This window comes from Cyprinus carpio, chromosome B13 (genome assembly GCF_018340385.1).
Source record: "Cyprinus carpio isolate SPL01 chromosome B13, ASM1834038v1, whole genome shotgun sequence".
NCBI lineage: Eukaryota > Metazoa > Chordata > Actinopteri > Cypriniformes > Cyprinidae > Cyprinus > Cyprinus carpio.
In genome coordinates, this window is record NC_056609.1 from 26,677,488 (window position 1) to 26,696,746 (window position 19,259).

General features: G+C 37.0%; 1 protein-coding gene across 2 annotated transcripts in view; it reads right to left on the bottom strand.

Annotated features, from left to right (window-relative positions):
- Window positions 1-7,806, bottom strand: part of LOC109087521 (MAM domain-containing glycosylphosphatidylinositol anchor protein 1-like) — a 179,075-nt gene extending 171,269 nt beyond the window's left edge. For both annotated transcript variants that reach the window (XM_042737479.1, XM_042737478.1), the window contains exons 1-2: window positions 7,254-7,806; window positions 5,437-5,526 (exon numbers count right to left, since the gene is read on the bottom strand). In XM_042737479.1, coding sequence (XP_042593413.1) covers window positions 5,437-5,503 — 67 coding nt within the window. In that variant the 5' untranslated portion in view covers window positions 5,504-5,526; window positions 7,254-7,806. The remainder of the gene's footprint in view (window positions 1-5,436; window positions 5,527-7,253) is intronic.
- Window positions 7,807-19,259: the final 11,453 nt, after the last annotated feature.

Genomic DNA, 19,259 nt, shown 5'->3' on the forward strand with positions numbered 1-19,259 from the left:
AGATGCCTCTCGAGGTCCACTCGGCGATCTTCGTAGAGATCGCCAATCACAACCCAGCAACCCAGACAGCAGTCTCTGCAGATTCTTCCTGGCAAGCCTCAATGAGGAGTGCAGAGCGTGGCTGTCTGGAGGTTGACCTCAGGAATCATTCGCCGCCTTTATGGAGTGGGTGCTGGTGAGCAACAAATTGCCTTTGACCATCGGCCCCGTCGAGGAGCATCTCACCAGTCCCACTCCAGACCCTGAGCCCAGCAAACCATCACATTGCTGAGCAGAGCCTAAGCCATCGTCGAAGAGAACGACAGAGCTGAGGATCGCCTCGGAGCTTGAACTGGACCCGTCTGACCAGGTGCGCCGTTGCCAGATGCAAGGGAGCATGAGGGGTTGGGGAAAGCCCTGCCCACTGCACCACCGCCGAGGGTGAGCTGCTGCTGAACTCTGGGGAATCTATTGACTTTAACATGGATTTATATGCGGACACTCACAAATCCCCACCTGCCCTCTCCTGCCTCATTATCACTGATCCCTCAGCCCTGCCATCATCTGCCACTTTGCCGCTGCTTCCTGTCTGCCACGTTGCTCACCCTCAGCCCACCATCTGTGCGGTGGGATCGCCACAGGTCTGCCAGTCTCCATCGGCATCACGGCTGGTGGATACCTCGTCTCCTCCTCCAGCCTCTGAGTCCCTGACTCCTCCTCTGCCTTTTGACCCAGCAGCTCCCCCATAGCTCCTAGCTCCCTTGTCTCCACCATGGCTCATCCCTCCGACTCCGCCTTGGTCAGTCGTCGACCATCTGCGGCCTCGAACCTCCACTCCTTCGCCTCGTCCCGCTGTTCCTCAGGCTCTGTCAGGCTCCATCGCGGCCTTGTGGATCTCCACCTCGGTCACCAGCCCCATCTACTCTGCCTTGGCCCTCCGGAAATTCGGTGTCGACCTGGCTCATCGGCTCTTTGTCTCCACCTCGGGCTCCTCCACCACCTGCTCTGCCGCCGTCGGTTGGCCCCCTGGAGTTGTGAGCCCTTCCTCCACCATGGCTCCTCCCTCCGTCAGCTCCACCTTGGGCTGCTATCATGGCTGTGGCCTGGGTCTCGCCTGGCTCCTCCTGCTCTAATCCCCTTCTGGCATCACCCTGGCTCCTCCCTCCATCGTCACCTCCCTGGACTCTGTTGGTCATCCTCCTCCTGGGAGTCTGTCCTCCGCTGGAACCTCCACCTGTCTTGTCTGCCTGCCAGCCCTTTTCCTTCCCCTGTCACCATCCCATATCCACTCCTTTGTCCTAAGTCTCCCTCCGTCCCTCCCTGTCTCCACGGTTCGAGGACGTATCTTCCAGGAGGGGGCTGAACTGTCACACCACTGTTGACTGTGGTTTCTCCCTCTGTGTCCATATTTGATTATGTTCCTGTTCTCATTAGTTAATCACCATCATTGTGCTCACCTGTCAGTCCCTCGTTATATGCCTTATATTAGATCCTGTCTCTTGTGTTCTAGTTTGTCAGTTATTGTGAATGTTACCCTGTGCATGTGTGCCTACTGTTTGGACTTTACCTTTTGTGGATTTATTAAAGTGTTATTGTATTCTTCGTCGCCCTGCCTGATCTCTAGCACACCATACCGTGACATTAATAACATGCTTCATTTACTATAAAATAGTATTTAAATATCTTTATGTATAATAAATAATTTTTTTAAGATGAAACAACTTTATCATAATTATTTTTGTAAATAATTTTAAAAAATTAAATTGTACTTTTGTCACTGGGACAATATCATCAAAGGTACACCATTGTGCCTTATTTACCACTAACAGTGCAAATAAATTTCACAATGCAAATCTTAATGTCTTAATTTAATTTAAATTATAAATACACTAACCCAGGATGTAACCCACACTGTCAGAAATTGCAATCATTTTGTACTTTTAGACTGTATTGGTTCTCAGTGTATTTTTTTTTTTTTTTTTTTTTGTCATGCTACCCCCCTTTAAACCTTTTAAAAAATCCAGTGTAGACACAATGTTGCACGGTTGCTTTTGAAGGGGAGTGGTGAGTTCACAACAGCAGCTGTGATGCCATCCGCGAATCTGTGCTTTTCAATGGCGTGGATCTTCTATGTCAGGCTTGAAGATACGGTGCAAAGTCAACCGTCTGAAGAAGAAAGATTCGGAGGAATTGGCATTCGGTGCTGCTTTATAGAAGCCAGAGAGCCAACTGCCATTCACACACTCGAACGCTGCCGCTATTTCCCCACAGCATCCATGCACCCCATATTTACAGAACCAATGCCTCAAAGTAATAATATTCATACTTTAAACACTAATATGTACCCTTTAAGTTGCTCATTTGCATCCTTTAGGGGTAGATAAGGCACAACGGTGTAGCTTTGAGGGTACTGCCCCTGTAAATTTTACTTTTTTCTCTGACAGTGCAGAATAGCATGAAATGCCCATAGTCTTTTTGGATAGCCTTTGATAGTATTTTCTTCCCCCTGCCCAGATTCTCATGCATTAATCAAAATATGCCAACTGTTCACTCTCACAAACTCTTTGTCATGTCAGCTTGTGGACACGCACACATCACCTTCTGTCCATTCACACTGCACACATTAACCCACACTTCTTTGTGTTTGCATCACTATTCACCACTGACCTATATCCAGACATAAACCAGGTGAAAATATGCTCTGAGTTGCTTTCAGTGTCATAAGTGATCTCCATCAATCCCCGGGAGAATCCCCTTCGTTGACACATACACGGCATGGGCGGTTAAAGCTAAAATAAAACTGTAGTCACCACAGGGCAAACATGCTGACCCACAGGTTAATAGAATTTTAGCAGAGTGACAAACACACACACATCAAAAACTACACAGTGAATAAGCAGAAGCAGAGAACTGTAGAGAAACGCAGTACAGATGGGAAGAGGAAGATGAAAAGAGTGACAAAGCAGAGAAGAGGGAGACAGGCCATGAGAAAAAAGCAAGCAAGAGAGTCTGATGAGAGGAGGGACATTAGCACATTTGTGCAGGATACGAGAGATACGGGATAGAGAGCGAATCTTCTGAGGGGGGGGCATAGAAAATTTTCAACAGAATATTCAGGTCATATTTCATCCCAAAATTAAAAGAAAAAGTATGATTTGCTAAAAGAAAATGTCAGCATGAAATGCCATTAACAATTATAAAAAACTGCCCAATTATTTAGGGTAGGATTTTTTTAAGTTGGCTGAAAAGGAAAGTTATTTATTTAATAACATACACAGATTATTTATGCACAATAAGACCAGAAACATTATATTAATGTAAACAGAATCATTATTCAAGTTGATTTTTGCATCATTTTTAGTATCTTTTTTCCAAAGAAAGTGTTTTTTAAAAAGTATGTTGTATTAATGTATTTATTTTATTATTTTATTATTGTTTTTTGCTATTAGTGTTTGTTTTATGATTTTTTATGTTATAATTACACTTTTTTATTATTGTTTAGCATAGCCATAGAGAATAACAGGAATTACAAAGAAACAAATAAATAAGTAATGGATCCAGACATTTCTGGATATGGAAATGCTTAATTATGTAATTACTGTTACAATGAAAAGAATGGTCTTAATAATATGCCACAATGTCACAAAATATCACCAAGATGTAAAAAATGTCAGGTAATAAGGTATATGCTTTATTTTTTATTTTTTATTATTTTATTGAATTTGTAATTAGTTAGTGTATAATAAAATATAATTTTAATATGTAATAAATCAAATATAAAAATAAGTTTGAAAAATATATAAAATAAAATAAAATAAAATAAAATAAAAAATGAAATGAAATGAAATGAAATGAAATGAAATGAAATGAAATGAAATGAAATTAAATTAAATTAAATTAAATTAAATTAAATTAAATTAAATTATCAACCTACATGACTTGGACATGTTTTGTGAGATTAATCCAGTAAAAGTAAAACATCTTAACACTGATTAAAGTCATGATCACAGAGAGTTAACAGACATAAAGTGGGAAGAGGAGTGCGAGTGAAGTCTCGCTCACTCTGGGGCTTTGCCGCCTTAATTAACTGAGCTGGCATTCTCTCTCGCACCGTTAGGAAGGTTCGTACTCCGCTCCCAGCAAGGAGGCCTTCACAACAAAATTAAACTTGGCGCACTCGCATGCATTAATAGTAATTAATAATGAATAGGTAGGTCAGTATTGTTTTTCTTAGATTGATTGGGGTAGAAACGCATGGCATGACATTAATTTTAAAAGTCGGGTGAGAGAGCATGTGCGTGAGGAGATATGAAGATAAAAAGATGAGGATGTGAGAGAAAGACGTCATCCAGCTACAAATAGAGGACTTATAGAGGACTTAATAAAGTAAATTAATATTCTGGGTGAAATACAAGCATGTAATTTCTCGCCCTCGTAGTGGACTAGCAGAATGCAATCTACACAAGCAAAGGCAAACATCACATTTGCGTTCTGTATTTCTTAAGTATATGGAACTTAAACTGCTGCTTTTACACAAAGATGGATATAATAGTGTAATGCAATGCAGATATTACTGAATACCACAAAAACGCAATATCAATCATACTTGTGACATCACGAATTTACTACACAAAAAATGGACGAAGATCCTACAGAGAGTGAATCATTGGAGTTCACTGTTCATTTTGTATTTGAACTTTTAACATCTCAAAACAACAAATAACAAACCAAATCACCTTTTTTTTAAACATGGCATAATGTTCCAGAGGCTCTAAATGTTCTCTCAATATGACAAACCGAGACAAGTGTTTCTCTCTTCACCACACATTTAATTGAGCTCTTTAAGTCCTTTCACAAACTGACAGTAAGTGCATTAAATGCAGAGGGTACACCAATATAAAAAGATTAATTATGCAAAGAAGAAATCATTTCTGGCAAGCACCGAGGTGAATGAGTGTCATCCCAGAGAGAAATTACTGCACATTTTACGCGAACGCGACCTTGCAGCGAAATAAATGGAGAAAAAACGTGAATCGCGCTACAGTCCACAATTATCACAATCATGTGCTGTAATAAGACTCTTTGATGAATGCTCCTAAAGATTTCTGCATTCTTATTAAAATCATGAAGTATTTATCCTACTTGATGATGATCTAATTGAACAGAGTCGTTGAGTTTGTGTTGACAGATTAATATCACTCTGCAAATCTGACATACCCTGCTTGCGATGACCTATCACTAGTTTAATCTGTCATATCTGAAATTCCAACAGGCATAGCATCTCTCATGAGAGAGAAAAACAATGTTGGGATGTTGAATGTGCTGAAAACACAGGTGGCACAGTCTTGTCATGCAGGTCATACCGATATCCTGTAACAGGATGCCCTGCAACCGCTGTAGCATAACTCAGGTGAGACTAACCCACCCAACCCATAAAAAGACATATTTTCTCCTTACCGTAAACTCCTTGCGTTTGCACGTAGCGAAGGAATACAGAAAATAATAAAATCCAGAAAAGCTCCATCTTCAGGTGCGATCCCTCATTACCTGCAGGGGAAAACAAGGATAGCTAAAATCACTGCACAGGACAGCACAGCACAGCACGGGCTCAGCATTAAAACGAGTGCTCCTACAGCCAGAATCATGCCACCATCATCATCATCCTCATCAGAGATTAAAGTAGCCTAACAAAACATTATTCACCAGTTGAAGTATTTTTATCCCTCATTGTTCCAGTGCATGCATGCATGGGGGGTTAAGAACAGACAATTCATTTGCCAAACCTTGGATTATCTGCAGATTACAGAAACTGTGCTATTGTTTGATGGGATTGAATGCAGCAATCATGGGTTATTTCTGAAATTGGTGGGCGGTTAAGGACGCTCAAATACATGATTTACTAAACCTGACCGGAATTCAGTATCATGCTGGTCAGGGCAAGAAAGACAACTTTTTGCTGTAAAAAAAGCTCTAGTTTGGCACACAGGAGCTGGCTTATTGATTTTCAACCATCTTGGACCAGATTCAAACCATGCTACCAAGCAGGTAATACCACTTTAGGGTGGTCAAACTGATTTTTTGTAAAATGGTAATGGGGTCACCTATTGACAACCTTGCACCCTGCAGCTAACAGTCATCTTAAACTAATCTTTCCAACAGAAGTCTGAGAAATTACGTTAGAAGGTTGTTCAGTCAACTTTATGCCTGGTTCTGACTGTATTTGTTTCATATAAACATCGAATACAGCATTAAGTAACTAACAGGCACTGACAATAAATAAATAAATAAATAATTACATTATTTAGCACTTTACGTTTGACATACATAACGCTAATGTTTCTCAAAATGATTAATGAATCTCAACAACAGAGAAATCTCTAAAGAAATTCTTCAAAAAAAAAAGTCAAATAAATACACTATACACAAATATTAGCAAGTGGATTATAATTTGAATCCATGACATAAGCTATACTACGCTACATTAATTAAATGTGCAGTAAAAGATCTTAAAGACAATTTAAATAAAACAAAAACGTTTTCTGTGATATATTTGACACGTGTACCTCTAAAATATGTATCCTAACGGAAAGTCCTCGAGCGGCGTTCTGTTGCTATAGTAACCGCCTCAGGCGACCGCGACTTCGAGGGTGTCTATTGTAAGTCTTACTTTTATGGTCATTGAAATGCTGTTAAAAGTAATATACGTGTATGCTTTTAAGACCCCCAGCCATTGTTTGCATTCTTTGAACGTTCAAGACTTAATTAAGAGGACGTCGGACCCCCAGGTGTCGCGCGTACCCTTTCTAAACCTGTGGTAAGTGTACGTTACTAGAAACCGCTTCCGTTCAATGTGACAGATTAGTATATTAATTCAAGAGCCCTGCGAGATTCACGGCAGAATTTCTCCTCAGTGTGAAGTTTAAATTCCTGAACACTCAGTCGCAGCTCATTTGAAACACATCTGAACAGGTTTATACATTTATCAGCTAGCAGGGCTAAAAATCACACACTCGTTAGTAAGAAAAGTTCTCTCGTGTCTAGTACGCACTATTAAAAGTGAGAACATGCAGCAAATTCTACCTGATTTTAATGTTAAAAATGAATTTCACTGATGTCATGTATGCAGTCTGGCTATTTGGGACTTGACTAAACCGTGTTAAATTAGATGAAGCGTTACCTCACAAAACATTCCAGTAGCTGTTTGGGTGTGGACACCGAGACTGCTTAAAAACCTCTCTAAAGAATAAAACACGCAGATCTAAAGTAGCGCCTACCTTTCTCTGTGCGGGTTCAGCGCTGCCTTTCGAAATAATTCCCTTAGAAAAGAACGACTTTCTGCAGAACGCTAGAGTTCCAGGTGTTTAGTTTGTTGCGTGCTCGGCGGGAGCGCACCGATCTCTCTCCGTCCAGAAGATAAAGACAAAATTCCAACACATTCTTCCAAGCAACTTCAACTGATGTGAAACTCGTCCACACATCCAAGAGCGAAACCGTGGAAAGCGGTGTGATCTCTGACTGAAACTCTTGTGCTGTGATGCTCTGCTGTCAGATGCGTGCTCGTCGATGGCTCTCTCCAGAGTGAGGCGGATGGAGAGGTTGCGCGTCAGTGTTGGAGATGCGCGCACAGATCTCACTGGGTGATGCGCGTCTGAGATCTGCACGGGCTTCTGGAGAGTCGCTGCGTAAAGCTTGTCCAGGTCAGCTGTCGGTAATGAGAGGGTTTTTCAGAAGTGACCGGGGTCTAAACTGTATAAAAACTTGGATTTCTCCAATAGTATTTTTGTGGAATCTCAAGCTGCGCAGCTGCGAACGGAGGACTCGCCCCGGATCCCGGAGGACCAATTAAAATAAGAAAGAAGAAGAAAAAAAATTACAATGTCTCTGCCACCCCTCCTCTTTATTCCCCTCTCTCCTCCATCTCCCCTTCCATCAGTTTCTCGGTGTCTGTCGTCACTGATGGTGCGGACACTGTTTGAACTGAAGCGCGCTGCGGCTCTTGACCGATAGGTGGCGTGTTTGAGCTAATTATAATTCCAGAGAGCGCTCGCCATCACCCTTGCCCTTATTCATGACGAAAAAAACAAATCGTGCATTACTTCATGAATCGAAACGTTTCATTTTCTATCCAAATTTAACAAAGACATAGATGTAAATTGTTCATTTTGTTTTTTGCAACCAGAAACTGTAGCTCATATTTTCTGGCACTGCCAATACACCAAAAGGTTGTGGTGGGAAGTTTCTAAATTTATAAATAACAAATTGGAATGTAATTTTCTTTTGTTATACTAACATGTAATATTTTTTTTTTTTTACAATATGAAAAGAGTATGGAAAGGGAAGCGTATATTATTAATCTTTTGATTATTTTAGTGAAGTTTCAAATTCATCTGTGTAAATTTACTAATCAGAAACCTTTTTTTTCTGTGGTATTGAAAGAATTAGAAAATTATATGGTCTCCATTAAGGACAGTACAAACAAAAAAGCTGTTAAAACCATGTATTTGTTGAATACTTTTAAAATTTCGTGAAATGTCAAAGCCTTTTATTGTTTGTTTGGTCTATTTAGTTTTATTTCCACTCAATTTTTGTATTTTGCATTTGTGTATCTTTAACCCTGGCATTTTTTTTTTTTTTTTTTGTGTTCATGTTCTGTAATTGTTATTCATGCAATAAAAAAAAAAATTATTCGAAAGGTTTTGAAATCCGTCAGTATATTGTATAGATGTGGTGTCAGAGTTGTCTTGTGCTTTTGTTTCGAGGTGAATGTCACTAAAACATGTCTAGCTCAATTTCACCTCAGATTCAAAAGAAAAAAAATTGAATTAAAAAAATTATAATAAATTATTTTGACATATATTTTGCCTAAAAATTACCTTTCATTATTATGGAAATTTTTCTCCAAATTTATAGACATTTTATTTTTAACTTACGTTATTTATTTAATCATAAAAGGCAATACAGCAAGCAGGGCCATAATGAATAAATATTTATTTATTCATTTTATCATATCACTATTTATTTGTTTGTTCAGCATTACACTAATGAGAATTTGGAGGTCAGATATGTTTAGTTACAATGAAAATTATGCTTCAGAGCAAAATCTGTATCTCTATATCTGGTGGTCCTAGATAAGCTTGATTTGCTTCAAGTAATTTCTTATATCTTACTTTTTATTGTTGGGTTGAAATATGACCTAGACATATTCTTCAGAAGTTTTGAATTATAAAATAAAAATATTTCTAAATATAAAAAATTGAAATTATTTTTCATTATTTGATGACAAATTAAATCTAAATCCCCATTCTTATCTCCCATTCTTTTTTTTTTCTTCTTTCTTTTTTTAAAAATCATCATATAAAGCAATGCAACAATAAAATAATTTACAATTAAAATAATATTTATTATGTATCTATTAAGTAAGCTTGTATTACAGTAATGAGAATTTGGGGGTCAAATGTGCATAACTGACATTAAAATAATGTTCCAGTATCTTCATTTACTTGAATATGATGAAGTAAAATATTAACTTTTTCCCCTTTTTGTAAATGTATGGCACATTCAGTATTGCAACATGAACACATCATCAAACACGCTAACCTTGGAATAAATTACACCACTGACAGAGCACTGTAAAACACATTTTGACAAGCTAACCTAAAAATGCTTCAGGTAACATCTAAACTAATTGGTTTTATTCACGTAGTCATTACAAATATTACTTGCTATGAATGAAACAACCTGATAAAAGTTAGTCATTTAAAGGTTTATATTATAGGGAGAAAAACGCACTTGAAAAGTTTTTGAAATTTCACATATAAAATGTCCCACCACCTGACAGATATTACTCTAATAAGTGATCTGAGAAATCACACATCTTTGTAAAAGTAGAAAACAGCAAAAGTAGTCAGAATGACAGTAGTGGCATTTTTTAGCTCATCAAAAAACACTCTCTGCCTGTCAATCATTCTGCATGTCAGAGTTTGCAGACTTTGGGGGCGGGGCTTTGCAAAGGGGGCGTCACTTAGGAAAAAAAGACACAGTTTAGTGAAAAACTGCATTTTTACATAAAACGTCATATTACCTGATGGATATTTCTGAAATAAGTGTGCTGAGACACCACACAAATCTCTGTGAAAGTAGAGAAAACTTTCTTAGATCTCAAATATAATGACATTAATGGCATTTTTATCCCATCAGAAACACTCTCTGGCCATCAATCGTTTTGCATGTTGCTGACCTGCCTTTGGAGGTTGCAGTTTTGCAAAGAGGGTGAGTCATTTTTTAAAAATTTGCGAAAAGCTGCATTTTCACTTTTTAAAGTGAGGGATACATCTGGAGCCAGAGAATTAACACTATTCTCAAATCCACTGGGAAGCCCTGCCTGGGACAGAGAGAAATTAAACATCAGTTTGATGCACAGACAAATCTAAAGGCAGAAAATATGCTGAAAGTAAAAATCAGTTCCAGGATGTACTGTAGAAGAAACCGGCAGCCTGTCTAAATCCTCCTCCCTCTCCCTTGCTCCATCTTGCTCCTGTGTTTGGGAGACAGCCAGCAGCCTTGGCAAGGATCGTGAAGAGAACATCATAGTTTAGTTCATCACAGTAAATGTGTGTGAGAGGCTGGCAGAGCTGGACGGGTGGCTGACATGCCCGCTGCATGCCCCAGGTGTGTCCTCTCCTGCCCAGGGCTAGCGCATGGCACATGAAAGCAGGATGAGTGCTCTCTGGACTAGAGTGGAAGACAGAGAAATACTCTGGCCAAATGAATGTGCGAGCCAGGGGAATGCTGTCAGCAAGCATGTGTCAGTGTGTGGGAGTATGTCAGCTTTCCCATACTCCTCTTGTGCTGGCCACAAAGGAGTATGCTTCTCTTACTTCAGATTGAAAATTTCCTCAACGAGACGTTAATTAACGGGATGCTCTGCTTACAGTTTGTAGCACCACAAATCCCTGGGCTTATTCTTGTTTATACATATTTAACATTTAAAGGGAAAGTTCACGCAGAAATTAAAATTCTGACATCACTCACCCTGTATGATTTTCTTTCTTCTGTGGGACAGAAAATGAAAACTTTTGCGTAATGAAAAAATGGATGGTGGATTACTGTCAGTTCCATAAAGGACAAAACAGCAGCATATAATTATCATACAAGTTATGTGCTGCCCTCTATCCATAAAATTTGCTTATTTATTTTTCTGATGCCATGTGAAAAGTACAGGCCAATTTAAATAGCTCTTTACTTCAGTTCTTGCTTTCTGTCATAGTTCTCAAAAGCAACACTTTCACTTATTCAGACCCTATGTGTTTGGAGTCACTAACATCAAACTTGACATAACATTTCATATTTATATATAAATGTATGTGTAAGATTGAGAGGTAAAACAAAGAGCAAGCTTTTCGGTGAACAATGAATATTGATAATGAATATGTGTTCTTCATATGACTTCAGAAGTATTTCTGCAGATTATATAAATAGAGGAACAGAAAATAATTGATTTTGTAATTAAGATTTTAATTTAAACAATTTCTTATATATAAGAACTTTATTTTTCTAATTTATACTTAAGTATATACTCTGTTTGTAATATTGTTGGGATATATCTTTTTTTTTGAGAGTCAAAAACCACCTCAAGCGTGTGTAAAACTCTCTTGAGGTCTTCCCACGATAATAACGATAAAGTCTAGTTGATGACACTTTCTCACATTTCACTGTGTGGAGTGATGTGAAGGAATGCGGACGTGAAATTAAGCAGCTCCTCCTACAATCTGGAACAGGTTTGTCCGACAAAAATCGGTCTGAGCCTTGAGTACTACATGTACTACAGTAGCACGTGTGCAATACAGTTTTACATGTGTATAAGTCGGTTACAAAGATGTTATCCAACAACGATATTATTTATTGACGTGCTTTTTCTCCGTATTAACTTCATAACAGGTTTCAAATAACTTATTTTTGAGATCAGATGTGGTTTCATATCACAGAATAAGGCAGAAATCATACTATTTTATAGCATTATATACAGTGATAAAGGCTATGTCGATTACCATTGCATTATAAATATACTTTATTCTTATGAAAATACCCAAGATTGCTTGAAGAACAGAGACCATATATTTTGTGCAATTGCATGTTTATTTTCTTCAGGTTTCCTCAGTAAAGATTTCTCTATCTGCGTTTCATTCAGCTACAGCAATCTCTGGATACCTCTGTCCATATTAGTGATTTCCTAAAACATTACTTCTACTATGCATATGTGGAGTTTCTGCACGAGGGCATCCTGCGGCTTCCAGTATGAAATAAATAGTCGTGTGTACTGCTCACAACACCCTATTTTGGGTAAAACTAGGAAAGATAATACTTTTCTCAAAAAAAACAGGATTCCCTAAATTATCGTCATTGATATCGTTATCGCAGTAAATATCAGAAATTATCGTGATACATTTTTAAGCCCATATCGCCCATCCCTAGTTTGTAAAGTGCAAAGAAAAGACATCTGTTGGTGACATTAGGCATGAAGAATTACTGAATTTTCATAATTTTCATTAGGGAGGCACTACAGCAGAATAGGTTAAAAATATAGTATTCCTTTGAAATATCCCTTTAAAAAATCCAAATGATTATTACAATTTTATTTAGTATTTCAATTTGCTCCCAAACACAAGTTCTTTTTCTGAATTTTCCATTCTTCAAGAAATCCTTAAAAATGTTTGACAGTTTCCACAAAAATATAAAGAATCACAACAGTTTTCAACATTGATAATAATAAGAAATATTTCTTAAGCAGCCAATCAGCATATGAGAATGATTTCTGAAGGATCATGTGACATTGAAGACTGAAGTAAAGATGCTAAAAAATCCAATGCTCTCTCCCGACCAATTCGTACGTATTTTATGAGGTGGCTTATTCATACGAATTTGTACGACCTCACTCATATGATTTCATACGATTTGTCTAGACCCCAGTGACGGGTAGGTTTAGGGGCGGGGTTAGGTGTAGGGCATTCGTACAAATTCATACGAATGTGCAACTCGTAAAATACATACATTTGTATGAGTGTGGTCGCACGAATTCGTACAAATTAGCCACCTTGTAAAATATGTACGAATTGCCGTGAGATCGGGCTGAAAATTCAGCTTTGCATCACAGGAATCAATTTCGATTTTGAAATGTATTTAAATAGAAAACAGGTATTTTAAACCGTAATAATATTTCACAATATTACTGTTTTTACTCTATTTTTGACCAAACAAAAAGATGTATTTCAAAAAGTCTTACCGATACCAAACTTTTCAGTGGTAGTGCAACAAAACAACTATCCCAGAAGTTTTACAAATACAGAAAAAAAGAGATAAAAACACTGTTTTGGCAAGTGACAGCAGATGCTGCACTTAAACACAGAAAGCGTGTGATGGCATCTCGAGTTGTAAAATTCAGCCTAAATTACAAACCCTAGAGAGCAAGAGCCACTAATGCTTCACTGATCTAATAGAGAAGCATTTACAGAGTCTGCCAGATGTTCACGCTTACAGAAAAATGAACACAGACTTCTGACCAGCAGCACAAAGTTTGGTTAACTCAGCAGCTTAAAGCTAGAATAAACACTGAAAACTTTAAGTATGTAAAATCACATCAACTGAAAGTAGCAGCTTACTAAAATAAGGCTGTAATCAAATTGGTTTAAAATAGTAAGGCTGAGTAATTGATTTGAAAAAAAAGTTCACACTTCAGCTTGGATTTCAATGACGTCTTTACAGTCAGACCTTACTGGGCCTCATTTCGAGTCCAGTCAGAGTTCTGGTCAGGTCTGGTCATCCTCTGGTGTATATATATGTATCAGACTCCAGCTGAGGCATGTCAGCCGCCTCCATGGGGGCCATTATTCAGAGGTGTAATTGGCAGAGCGGCGCACGGAGATGCCCTTGGGAGCCAACAATTCATAACCCCCTCGAAGCCAATATCCGATACCTGAAAATGCGCTGAGACAAGAGACGGGTGTGTGAGAAGAGATCACACAGTGAGATGGACTGCTTCACCACAGAGAGAAGTAATGGCTGTGTATTGATTGCTCTCAGCCGAGACTCCGATTTCATGTTTAAAACAACACTGATCCTCATTAGGCCGGGGAGGGAGTACAGAGAGACAAACACTTAGCTATCACTTCCAAGGACACACAAGTGCACAGAGAAAGAGGGGAAACACAAGAAGAGAGGAGCAGATGAGGACAAGAACGGACAGGAGCTTCACTCCTTAAAGGGGTCATATTGTGAGGCATCAACTTTTCATTGATCTTTTGAGGTGAAAAAGTTCAATGTAGCATGAAAACGTTCTGTAACAGTTTCATTACTTCAGACATCCTCCACGGTGGAAAGAAAAAAAAGTGTATGTTCTGAAACTAATCTACTGAAATGATTCACATGAACTTCCCAAAACCTTCTGACATCAGACACATGAATCATCTTAACATGACCACTAACATTTAACACCTATGAGAAATACAGAAACTCTTTACTGGATATATATTACTGTTACAATTATTATTAACATAAAAAAAACTAATGACAGAAGATCATAATTGTCAGAAGACATAAAAATTGTCTTATGTCATTAGTTTTTCATTAGTTTTCTAATGTTTATGAATAATAATAATTATTATTATTACGGTAACAATAATTATAACAACAACAATAATAATTATAATAATAAAAATTTATATATATGTATATGTGTTAGTGTGTGTGTGTGTGTGTGTATATATATATATTTTTTTTTTTTTTTTTTTTTTTTCCACAAAACTTTGTAAGTGGACATCAGGGAACAAAAAAATAAAAATAAATTTAAAGATTTCCATACAGATAGTGACAGACATCAGGCAGATAAATCATCTGAACACAGCTGACCTCATACGCAATTCCCGCGGAAATGCTTCCGTGTACAACAGTGAGCGCAAACTAGATTAAAGTGATTATTACATTTTGAATATGGATATTTTTCTTACAAAACACATCAGTTTGCCACAGGAGGAATTTATTCACCTCCCAGAGCTGTGTGAGACACTTTTTTATGGATGGGTGCTTTTTATTTAACTTCTTTTGGACTGATGCATGCAACACCCACTGAATGCCATTAAACAGCTTGAAAGATCAAAGACCATTTTTAATATAACTCCGACTGGCTTCATCTGAAAGCAGAAAGTCATATACACCTAGGATGCCTCTGGGGTGAGTAAAACACAGCCTAATTTTCAGTTTTGGGTGAACTAACCATTTAAAGGCTGATTTATACTTATGCATCGGACATACACCGTAGGCTATGTGTCAGTTTTCATTTATACTTCTGTGTCGTTGTCCGCGTCAACGTGCAGTACACATGCAAACCACGGGCCCATGGGCATGTTGCTGGTGTAACCCGCAGTACCATGACAAAAGCTGAAGAAGCGGCTCCTCTGAGAAGCATTATAGCCGTGACAGCGGCAAATAAATACCAAATCATTAAATCACTATTTAAAACTGCAAAATGAGCCAACATGGAACAGGAGATGATGGCATTCTTTCAATCTCCACAAGGACTTGCACCACGGCAGATCAACATTGTTTGTCGCAGACAACTACGTAGAATTGACGAGTTGTTACATTTCTGGAGAGGTGCACATCAGACTGCGCCATAGGCTACACGTGCTACACACAACCTTCGACGTAGCTACGGCGTAGTTTCGACGCAGGAGTATAAATCAGCCTTAAGTTCTTTTTTTGCACAAAAACTTGATAACATTATAAGCGGACCTTAAAGGGGAAATCATAAAATAAATAATAAAACTATTATATGTGACTCTTTCAAAAAGATTCACAACAGTTCACCTAATCCTTTATCAAACTATCCAGAAAATAAAAGAAAAAACAGAGATAAAAAACTGATTTCCAAACAGATAGTGACAGAGAGGATGAGGGCGAGTCTTTGGAAATCTATAAGCACTGCTGCAGACACAGACTAATTCCTGTTTTTTCCTTCTCATTACGAAGCATTCATTTTGGTAGTTGGGCTCCGTATTGATCCACAAGGCCTTGAAAGAGTCTAAAAACAGAACTTAACAGTGTTACTCAGATACTTCAATACACTCTGATAAGAATAAACACACTCACACATGAAGTAAATGTAGCATGGGCCACTTTGCTACTTAAACTGCTCTCATATCAAATGAGCAAATCCAAGGCTAAATGCATAAAGATCTACTTGAATTTGAAAATCTTATTTTAAGCATGCTTGCATATTGTAGAAAATTAAACAAAATGGTCCAAATGCATAAAATGACTGATATTAATGTTTCTGATTGGCTAAAAAAGTGGGGGTCACTCTATTGTTTGCTTTGCTTTTTTGTTTTTATTTATTTAGTAAAATAAAATAAATATATATATATATATATATAAGGGTCAATTTTTCGAAATTGAGATTTATACATAATCTTGAAGCTGAATAAAAAAGCAGAGATACAACTATTTGAAAATCTGGAATCCGAGGGTGCAAAAAAATAAAAATATTGAGAAAATTGCCTTTAAAGTTGTCCAAATAAAGTTCTTAGCAATGCATATTACTAATCGAAAATTAAGTTTTAATATATTTACAGTAGGAAATTCACAAAATATCTTCATGGAACATGATCTTTACTTAATATCCTAATGATTTTTGGCATAAAATAAAAATCAATCATTTTGACCCATACAATGTATTTTTGGCTATTGCTATAAATATACCCCAGTGACTTAAAGGGATAGTTCACCCAAAAATGTAAATTCTGATATCATTTACTCACCCTCATGTCGTTCCAAACCTGTATGAGTTGCTTTCTTATGTTGAACATAAAAGAAGATATTTTTGAAGATTGCTGGGAATCAAACAGTTGGTGGTTGCCATTGACTTCCATAGTAGGAAAAAAAAATACTATGGAAGTCACTGGCAACCATGATATGATATGATATGATATGATATGATATGATATGATATGATATGATATGATATGATATGATATGATATGATATGATATGATATGATATGATATGATATAAAGAGCTACCTAAAATAAATTGATCTTGTTTTGCATGCTTAGATATTGCTGCTAAAATAAGAAAAAAAAATACCCAATAAGTATGTGTACCCAATAAGTATTTACCCAAAAATACCCAATAAGTATTTTTTTAGATGAAACAAGTTCCACACAAAAACAGAAATGCATCCGTATCTTAATCTAATTTAAATGTGAAATGACATTATTTTCATCTCCACGCACACACACGCACTCAATCTTTCTTGTTTGCCTCTCATGCATTCTGCGTTCTTGAACGACCGTGTCTTTGTGTGTCTCTCTGATAAGACATGGCCACTCTTCACTATCACTGATTATAGATCCGCCTTCAGAGATACTGTCAGCAATACTGATCTCACATCACAGCACAGCAGACGCCCTCCCACTACACAGCTATCTGACTGATCTGAGAGCAGCTGGCGCTGAAGAAAAAGGCACAGGATGATGACTGCGGCTGAGGCCGAGGTCTTGTGAAGATGAAGAGTGGATAGACACACCTGTTTAAAGAGTTCAGCTTTTGAACCTTCACGCTTCAGATGTTACAAAACGCAAGCAAACTTCGCTGTGGCCCATTTTGTGATGTGGTTCTCACACTGTGGTTTCACCATATCAGAGTGTTTAAACTCACACATCTCAGAGTGAAATCACCATGAGGTTAACACTTGCTTTACCATGCACCTTTCATTTTAGCAAATATATATATACATGCATATTTGGATACAGACTTGAATCTCCCTTTGACAAATCTTGACAAATTAACTTATTAATTTTGGTTATTTTTGGTTAAGATGTACACACAAGGTAAAGTGGAGACAAAAATCATTGGAAATTGTCAACATCAATTTTGATTTTATGTTGACTTTGTATTTATAAGGTGATGACACAAACTATGAAAACCTTTTGATAACACTTTACAATAAGGTCACATTTAACATTATTAATGCATTAACTAACATGAACTAATAGTGCTATTTTCGTATCGGGTATCGAGAATAGTATCGAGATGATTTTAATTTTAACATTTAGTTATTTTGTTGTGTTTGTCATTTTTTTATATGTCTATTTAGTTATTATGAATTGTTTGTTTATTCATTCATTCATTCATTCATTTTATTTCAGCTAGCATTTTAATTTTAGCTTCAGTTTTAGTTTTACTTATAACCCTGACATGAAGTGAGCAATTTATTTTTAACATTATTTAATAAAAATACAATTGCTCCTTGTTTGTTCATTTTAGGTCACATTATGCTAACTAATGTTAACAAATATAACTTTTAATTTTTAAAATCTATTAATAAATGTTGAAATTAACATAAAAAAATAATAAATGTTGTAGAATTAATGTTCAAATGTTAGTTCATGTTAACTAATATTAAAAAAGGAATCTTTACCAACATTTTATTAAATTACAAAAAAAAGAAAAAAAAAGGAATTCAGAACATCATTAAATCATTATTGTTGCACTTGAATTGCTTTATGCTTGAATGATGAATCCTTACTCTGAAATGGTAAGGATTTATACTAATGTTGTCCAAAACCACCCTTTGTTAACTGTTAAGGTTAAAACGATCAGACTTGTAATTTTCACCTGACAGATCATAAAATGGGTGGAAAAAAAAGACCTATAGACTTTGAGTTCCTTTACAGCTGCAGCTGGTGTTAACTTCTAGACCTTGACAGAGCTAGTTACCGGTGAAAACAGGGTCCAAAATTTCATAGACTTACATTAACACATGGCTCACAACTGTATATATAAAGCAAAACATCATATAGATTCGAAGGTGGGATCTTTTGACTAAAAAAAAAACATCTAACAACAAAGGACCACCCACACAGAACACCATTGCAATGGATTAGCAAATACTAGGAAAAAAAGTGTTCCTATATCTCAAACAGAAAAGCATGCCAAGGTCATAGGTTTGATTCCCAAGGGAAGCATATACACTAATAAATGTGTAGCATTCAATGCAATGCAAGTCATTTTGGATAAAAGCATCTGCCAAATGCATAAAAGTAAATCTCAGGCCAACTCGCACACAGAAAGCAGCACTCACATTTTTAATTAAAAGTAAAAATCTAATTATAACTTGGCAGATATACCTAAAAAAAAGACGCAATTAATATTATGCTACATATTTTAAAAAACTGGCTATTGGCAGCTCTGACGTTCATCAAAATGTAAGATGTGTGCTATTCAATTCA